The 9,041-nt window shown below is 41.8% G+C and overlaps 1 protein-coding gene across 1 annotated transcript in view; it reads left to right on the top strand.

Moving 5' to 3' along the window:
• The window catches only part of LOC148015963 (uncharacterized), a 28,394-nt gene extending 21,027 nt beyond the window's left edge, over positions 1-7,367 (top strand). The window contains exon 2 of the mRNA XM_087663855.1: positions 6,937-7,367. Within this exon, the coding sequence (XP_087519981.1) occupies positions 6,937-7,367 (431 nt within the window). The remainder of the gene's footprint in view (positions 1-6,936) is intronic.
• The last annotated feature ends 1,674 nt before the right edge of the window (positions 7,368-9,041 follow it).

A 9,041-nucleotide genomic window follows, 5' to 3' on the forward strand; every position in this document is an offset into this window, starting at 1 on the left:
TCTCTTTCGGCTCCTCGAAATTCACAAGGCATTCCACAATCTCCTACAACCTCGGTGGCATACTCTTAATCTCATAATCGAACTCCTATAAAGTGATTAACCACTTTGCCAAACGATCAGGTGGTTGTAGCTTGTTCATAAGCAATCTAAGCCCTTCCGCCTTCGTATAAAAAACTACCTTCTCATAGAGGATGTAGTGCCTAAATCTTTTAGTCGAAAAGACCACCGCAAGGCACAACTTCTCCATGTAGGTGTAGTTAATTTCTGATATGCCCAATTTTCGACTAGCAAAAGCTATCGGATGATACCACTTTTCCTCCCAGATTTGGACTAAACAGCAGTTGATACTATGCATGGTGGCTGCTAAAAATATATAAAATACCTTGCCTCTTTTAGGTGCTTTTAAAATTGGTGCTTTTACTAGCTCCTGTTTCACATCCTTGAAATCTACCTTACAAGGGTCCTTTCTGCCAAGGTCCTTTCGTTAATGGCAACGTCCTTGAAATCTACCTTACAAGGGTCCTTTCGTTAATGGCAACGTCCTTTCTGCCAAGGCATTTATAAACCTTTGATAGTACCCTATCGATGACAGAAAGCTATGTACCTCTTTTGGAGTGCGTGGTGGACTCATAGCGACTATCACATTGATCTTTTCAGGGTCAGTTGCGATCCCTACTGAACTGACCACATGGTCCAGCAATAGCTCGTAAGAGACTCCAAAGACACACTTCTATGGGTTAAGAGCAATACAAAATTGTCTGCATCGCTCAAAGCACTTTCTTAAGATAATCAACATCCTTTCCCTTACAATGGCTGCCCCCAGGTCATCATAAATATTTTCAACTCATCTGGGGAGATGTCACCAAAGGTATTGTCTGCTGTTCGTTGCCATGATCCGGGTGCGTTGCACAAACCAAAAGCCATCACATGGTATGCAAAAGTACTAAAGACAGTAATGAAAGTCATTTTCAACTTATCCTCTTCTGCAATTGCAATCTGGTTGTATCCTGCAAAGCAATCCATAAATGAATATATTTCCCTACCCACTAATTGATCCAAAATCTGGTCAATAAATGACAACGGGTAGTAATCCTTAACCGTCTGCTTATTCAACTCTCTAAAATCTACACATAGTCGGATCTGGTTGTTTTTCTTCTTCTTGATGACAACTGGTGAACACCATTCTGTGTGCTATACATGGAAGATTAAACCAGCTTTTCGTAACTTCTGTAACTCCTCAAACAGCTCATGCCTCAATTCAAAAGGCATACGCCTTACTTTTTGATGCATAGAACGACTGCCTTCTTTTACAGGAATAGTATGAACAGCCAAGCTGGGAGGAATGTCTCTCAGCTCATCGTACCAAGGTCCAACTCAATCACATCCGCGTCTCTTATCCTATCTTCAGGCTCTATCGGCTCATTTAGAGTTATCTGATAAATATCCTCTGTAGTGGACCCCTCTTTAGATTCATTGCTGGATGATGTCTCACTACTAGATGGATCATATGCTATCTCTAATTCAATAGAGGATAAAAGAGCTCTCTCACTCTGAGGGGACTTAGGGTAAGCATCGACAATTACTCGATTAGCACCTCTACCTAGAACCATTCGACCGGCGGGTATAACGACTTGACAGTCTATTCGTAACATCCAAGGCCTACCTAACAAGACTTGATAGCTAGGACGTCCTGCAAATCTTATCACCCTAAAGTCCAAGAAGCATTCTACACTTGCAGATGTAACATGGACTTTAGTAACGCAACCTTCTGGTTGCCTTAGACTATCATCAGCCATTCTAAGAAGGGTGGAGCCATCTTTTTGAATGCCTAGACCCAACTTCTCCATCAACTCTGAACTCATGATATTGATGGAGGACCCGGTGTCTACGATAGCATGCTCCACTAATATTTCATCCACATATGTTGGAACCCTAGGGCAATTCTTTTCAGCATGATCAAACAAATTTTCCCCTACTCGTGCTATACCCAAAGGTTCTACAATATACCCAATATGCAAGATCTTTTTGAATTCCTTGCGTACTCTTGGAGATAATTTAATCAACTATAAGAGGTTTACATCTGGTTTGACTTCGCAAAGAGAACTTGCTAAATCAAAATCATGATAGGTAGCCAAAGCTCTCTTTTCTCGCCAAACCATCCTTTCTTTTGGTCTCGGGACCGGCTTTGGTGCTTCTCTTTTAGCTCTTGCCTTCTTTCTTGGCACTTCCTCATCCTTCCTAGGATCGACTTTTCTGTAACAGGCCTTAGAGGTCCACCTTCCATGCCAGGATTCAGGACTTGCATCCCCTTATCCCCTTGCTTAGGGTTTCCCTCGACCGGTTTTGCGTTATCTTTATCCCCCTCTTTAGCCTTTTGGCCTCTTGTCACGGCTCGTAGGTTAGAGGTTTTAGCGCCATTGACGCATACAACCTTGATAAGGCTAACTCCATTGCCTTGTGGCAACTCCTCTATAGTGGTCTTTCCCCTTTGCAATATTTGTCTTAGTCCATCATTTTGCTGGAGGTTACTACCTTGCGCTCTATGATTAACTAGACCTGGCTGTTTACTCCCTTGTTGGAGGGAACTAATCTTACTCCAATAGGCAGCTAAGTGGCCCGACTTCCCTCAAATATCACATTTAACATTTGGATAGTTTCTAGGGAAATGTTGTCCACCACACCACTTACAGCTGAATCTTGAGGGATCACCCTCTTCAGGGCATCGACTCCCTATCAGATTCTGCAGCTTCTTCAGGAAATTGACATCAATAGCTATTTGCCGATATTGTTCAGAAATCATGTGGGTGTAGTGTTTCATCATATCCTTAACTTCGCCAAGGACATTAGAGGCAATCGACTCATAGCCTTGATCATCTATCCGTCGTTCAATTGGCCTAACAATTTGATTAGGCATTGGTTGTTGACTCACAGGAACAACATTAGGGTTTGAAGCTTGGCCTCTAACATTTGGTGGAAGCCAACTGACTAGCCATAGGCATAGTCACATTGGGAGGAGCTGGCAGCAAATGTACATTTTGAACCATGCTTCCTCTCCCATTAGGGTTATTCATAAGCATCCCTTGACTTCCATTCATCAATGGTAAATTGCCTTCAGGTACTAGACCCGCATTAAGATTTATTCGAGAGGAGTAGACCGTTTGTAATCATGACTCTACTCCTTCTGCCCGCGTGATGGCGGTGTCTATATCAGCCAAAGCCACACTGCTCAATTGTACCTGAATATTGAAATCCAATCCATGCAAGAAGTATTGCAATTGGGCAGCCGACAGAATAGGAATGTAAGTTTATAACTTACGAAATACTTCATTAAGCTTCTTGGCATAGGCTTTCACATTCTCATGGGGGTCTTGGCGTATTACATTCAAAACACGCAACCAGTATTGGCCACCTCTTTCAGGGGCATATTCCCCTCGAAAAGCTGGATAAAATTGGTCGATTGTAGTGATGGTTCCAGTCTCTATGCTATGATACCATACTGCAGCCCTTCCTTTCAATGCCATGTTAAAGAACATCATAAGATGTCCCTCATCTTGGATGCAATAATTAAACATTAATATTTGTAATTCACAAATGTGAAACTCCGCATCTTCTTCGGCTAATCCATTAAAAATGGGCAAATGCACTCCTAATGCTGGCAGATTCGGCATCCCTGCAGGAATTGCAATGGGTTGTGCCATGACGACAATCGTATTGACAATAGGACCTTGAACTGATGGGATCACACCCCCACTTGAAGTGGGTTGACTTGGTGGAAGAGAGGAAGAACTTGCGCTTCCTTCTGCACCTAAAGGACTATGTGCAGTACTTGGGTTACTAAGACCATGGCCTTTTATGCGTATCGGGCTGCTCCTTTGAGGAAAGTAGCGACTTACAATCTCCAACCGTCGTCTAGCCCTCTCAGCACATTCTGCTTTTTGTATTTCGGCTTGATGGTCCTTGTCAGAGGACATAAACCAACTTTTTGGTCCCTAAAAACCCTAGATTCGAGAATCACCACTTGTTGGCAGCTCTCGACAGACGCACCACTGAAGGGACCTCAAATGGGCCGGCACTAGCTATGGCACTAGCCGAACCTCATGCTCATAATAGACAAACACACCACCACGGCCTCGCGGGCTAGGAGCGTCTATCTGCTACTAAAGGACGAACTGTCCTAAAGCCTAATCTATGCATTTTTTTAAAATTTTGTAGTCCAACGTTTCCCTTGCTATAAACTCCATAGAGGGAGAACCCTTACACATTGGCAATAAAAGCCACGATAATCACATACATCGGAGGCAACCTCTCGGTGGAATCACCGTGGCCCCACTGTAGCTCTCCTACATCGCAGAGATTAGCCCCTTGATGTGCTACTCAACATATAGCACAAATGAACATACTCCACTCTTTCATTTTGAATGTATTCTAGAAGATACCATGTGTCCTTACCAAATAATTCCCCAAGAAACGAACGTCTATCCTATGGCTTAGGTTGCCTTTCCACACTCAAGCGTGGGTCATCGTCATCGAAAACAGGTTCTATGCATCCAATCCTTTGTATCCTGATACCATGGTTGACATGCACATGAAAAATTGGATAATCCTAAAGTTCTCAAACATAATTTTCAATCAAAAACGTGTTGTGCGCAACCAGGCTTTCCAATGCTCATTCATTAACTCGTTGCAACGATGTAAGGATAGCACCGAGACAACACTCGTGCTACTATCCTCTTAATTAAAATACAACAAACTCTATGTCATGAAATGCATCAGAGAATCAGCAATAATCAGCATGCAAATCGCATCATTCAAACATCCCACCCCCTATGTTTAGGTATTGCTTTCGTTGCATAGGTGTAGAGGTTCATTTTGTCATGTTTTGATGTATGAAAAGCGATAAATCACAAACTTTGACAAGGAGATAGGGCAAACTGAGGCTTAACCTCATTCTTTGCCACTACCATACATCCACAAACAATAATTATATTTTTCCTTATTTTTGTGAGGCGTGTTTCCATTTTTTTCTCTTATTTTTCCTATTTTCTTGATTTATTTGTTAATAAAATATACTATTTTCTGATTTTTCTTATTTCAATCACTTCAGCATACTAACATTCAATTTATTTTCCATTTCCCCCCCATAGGAACACATTTCACCCACCCAAAACGACAAAACTATCATTTTACCGCTTAAAAATTGCATTTCGGGTTTTATGGAAATTAAATAGCGCATGTAAATCATTGCAAAATCAAAATTTTCTGATAAATAGAAATTAATCATGATACAACCAGCACTCAAACAAATTTTCATCCAATAAAAACATCATTACCATCATAAAATACCAAAAAACCCTTCATTTTCTTCATAAAAATGGTCATACCATGTTTTTATGAAACCCGAGACACATTAAATGACTGCATGACCAGCGGACGGAGCCTCTATTGCTCTCAATCCAATGCTGCACATCAATCTTCAGCATCTCCATCAATCTCCATCACAGTTTCCTTCAATCTCCCTCCCGGTTCCTCCTTCAAGATAGTGCGCATGAACAGCCCATAGAGAGGAGAGAGAGGGAGGAGAGAGAAAGACTAGATTCTGATCTCTTCATTCAGTTAGCCATATCTTGCGTGAAGACTGGTGATAGGATCAAGGAAGAAGGAGAATTTGCCGGCCATGATCTGTTACATAGGTTGCTTGCTGCCCCAAAATCGATTTGGGGGGGGGGGGGGGTCCCGATTTTTTCGACGCCTCTGAACAGCCGTTGTCATATCTCACCATGCCATGAAAAATTGAGGGGGGGAGGGGGTGCCCCCTCCCAAGGGGGCACCCCCTTTTGGCCTTTAGTTTTTGTCCACCTTTTCATTCTTGGCCAATTTTTGGCCTCTTCCACATCCGGACTTTGATTTGACCTCTGAAAAATCTTGTGCGTCCGTCTCGGTGTCCCGCACTGACTGGCAGCTCTCGGCATACCGCATGGTAGTCAGAAAAATTATAAAAAATCTGCAAGTGTTGCTTGGGCGCCTTTTAAAAGCCGTCTTTCACTTGGTGCGTAAAATCGTCCTAGCTGCACTAGCTGTCACCTTCGATGTCGAAGATTTTTCCCCTAAATTTTGGATTTTTTGGCAAATTTTAGGCACATTCCAAGCTCAAAACTCCGCTCTCAATGTGGTTGACCAATGTAAAATATGCTAAAAAGTTGGATATTGACTTGGATCCAAAGAGAGTATTTAAAACATCCCAGGTGTCCTTGGCATTGTTGCATTCATCCACATGATGGATGTAGGTATCATCCAACTCTAGCTTTATTATGGCTTGTGCTTTGTCATCGCGAACTTCCCATGCAGTGGCTTGAGCAGGATCTCGAGTCTTCTTCTCCTTTTCATTTGCAATATTCCATAAACTTTTCTTCATGAGGACCAACTTGATCCTAGTTTGCCATGTATGAAATGAAGTTCCAGAGAACTTGAAGCTTAAGTCATTATCTTTCAAAGGCATCTTGACAAAAAAAATAGTAATTAAATACTTTTCAAATACAATGATGCCTGAAGAGAGGGTCTCTGCTAAACCACACTAGTAAGGAGTGTGGAGGAAGTCGGCCATATCTGCAACTCTGGAACTTACAGTTTTGGTCTTCAAAGGGTTTCGTCTGTTGAAACACCTATGGGTTGGTTGCTAAAGCACAACAGCGAGGGAGTAAGATGGAGTGGATGTTGGGCAACACACCGCCATTGGCGATGGTAACGTGACCTAGCAATTTGCTAAGCTCCTCGTCGTTGCGGACGGTGAGCTGGATGTGGTGGATGCGCGTCTTCTTGTTGTCGCGTGAAGCATTACCCGCAACCTCCAGAACCTGAGCTGCTAGATACTCCAGCACCGTCGCAAGATACACCGGGGCACTGGGAATTGCAACCCTGCCTTTGTGCTTCGTGAGACAGCCTTCTTGCCTGATGCCTTACCTCTCTTCGTTGGAGCTTGCTACCTGTATGCCTTGAATGATGACGATTCTGTCGTGCTAGCGATTGTGCAGTACTCCGTTCCTACAGAGCGGGCCTATGCCTCGACGAAGGTGCTGCTCAATTTGATCGAGGCTGAGGATGTGCTGGTGCTTGCGGCGGTCCCGAGCACGCATTTTCGGGGCAAGATATCTGTCGATGAACGGCTTATCTTCAGGCTGGAGACCGATTGGTTGCGGACATCAGAAAATGGACACTGCTCCATACCGTATTATCCTTTCGGCAGCCTGGTGGATGGAGTTCCGGCTGTCATTCTCTCGTGTCGCCAATTGCAGAAGAAGAAAGCGAGGTTGATACTCACATGGCCTGATGTAGGCTCATCTGCCATTGTTGTGCTCGTTTCTGCTCTTTAGCAAAGTCTCCCTGCTGCTTTAGTCATGGATTTCTCCCAAGCTCTCTGCTACTTCACTCATGGATTTCTCCCAAGCTCTGATACCATCTTGAAAAATGAGACAACGGAAGAAATGGAAGGCACGCAAAAGTGAAATGAAATTATTCAAAGAGAGAGTCATAATATATATAGATAAGAGAGAAACATCATCGATGACTCCATGATTCTCTCCTAGATTCTAACCTACACACACATGGGCATACTGCCTTACATCATAGATTAGGTTACTCACACTCTTAAGCACACATCTAGTCCTATGTTCACCATGTGAACTGACGCTATCCCCCTTTACATTTAGTCTTCTTGAGTTTGATTTACCAACAGAGATTGCAAGAGGTTGAGATAAATCAAATGCACTTATCCTATGATATTTAAGGTTTTTGAACTGCAATTTAGAGATAGCATGATAATCTCTACGGCTAATACCTACAATGTCACATGTATTGACTATTTCATTTGGTTTTATAGTCCCTTTCAAATCTTTCACCAACTCTTTTAGAGTTAAACCTCTCAAATCTACATTTTTTGGTGTGATCAAAGAATCCTAAAAATATATTTTTTATTCATAGTTTCTTTTAAAAGCTTGATTCTCTCCTCATTCTCTTTTATATCAATGCCTCATATACTAGAGACAATCTCCTTACAAGATTCAATCTCCTTGTGCACAACAGAGAATGATGCAAGAAATGAACCTGGAAGAATGAACGAATGTGTTTTGGTGCGAAAATATCAGCTATGCAAAATTTCACAAGTTCCAAGAGAAAAAATGATTGAAAAGGTGACCTTGACATGGATTAAAGAATGGAGATATTTAATGGGCAACCTCTTCAATGAACTATATATTCTCTTATTAATCACATTTGAATATCCAAACTTGGAGGGTTTATTACCCTAAAACCTCTAGTTAGAAACTTGATCATTTTCTTACAAGTGTGGTTTTTGAAACATTTTTGGCCCTAATGCACCTAGAATAGAGAGTTTGAGGAAAAGTCTCACATATTGTTTGAAGATTAGAATATAAGGCTTAAAATATAAGGCTTAAGTGCAATTGTAGATCCTATGAAAGAGATTGCATGATTTATATAGATAGCACACGATTTGCAGTATGGACCTCTACACATTCATCTCACTATTAGCAACATATTCTTCTTTTTGAATATTACTATAGATCTCCTATAGATGATATTCTTGAGGTACGTTTGTTTACTTGTGTGTGTGATTGGCACATGCTCCACCATTTTAGCTATGTGGGAGACATTGTCTTGCAAGGGGGACTTCCACATGGCTTTCAATATGGCCCTCTATAGGTTGACCTCACAATGAGAAACATATTCTTCTTTTAGAATGTTACTATAGATAGTATTCTTGAGGCATGATAGTTTACTTGTGTCTATGGCTGGCACATCCTCCACCATTGTAGGTTCACAATCTTGAAATGTATTCCCCCTTGCAAAGGGACAGATCATCCTTATTGACATTATATTATGGCAAAAAAAACCCATGAGTCATGCTTGTTTACTGATAGAGCTACCACGTCCCTTAGCACTACTAATCCATGTTCTTGCATTCTTTTCTTTCCTACATAGGGCAAAACATCACTATCAATAATAAGAGTTTTTTAAAGCTTTTATGTCAT

The sequence above is a fragment of the Lygodium microphyllum genome, chromosome 23, assembly GCF_053477565.2.
Source record: "Lygodium microphyllum isolate KBCC chromosome 23, Lygodium_microphyllum_v1.1.10, whole genome shotgun sequence".
Lineage (NCBI taxonomy): Eukaryota > Viridiplantae > Streptophyta > Polypodiopsida > Schizaeales > Lygodiaceae > Lygodium > Lygodium microphyllum.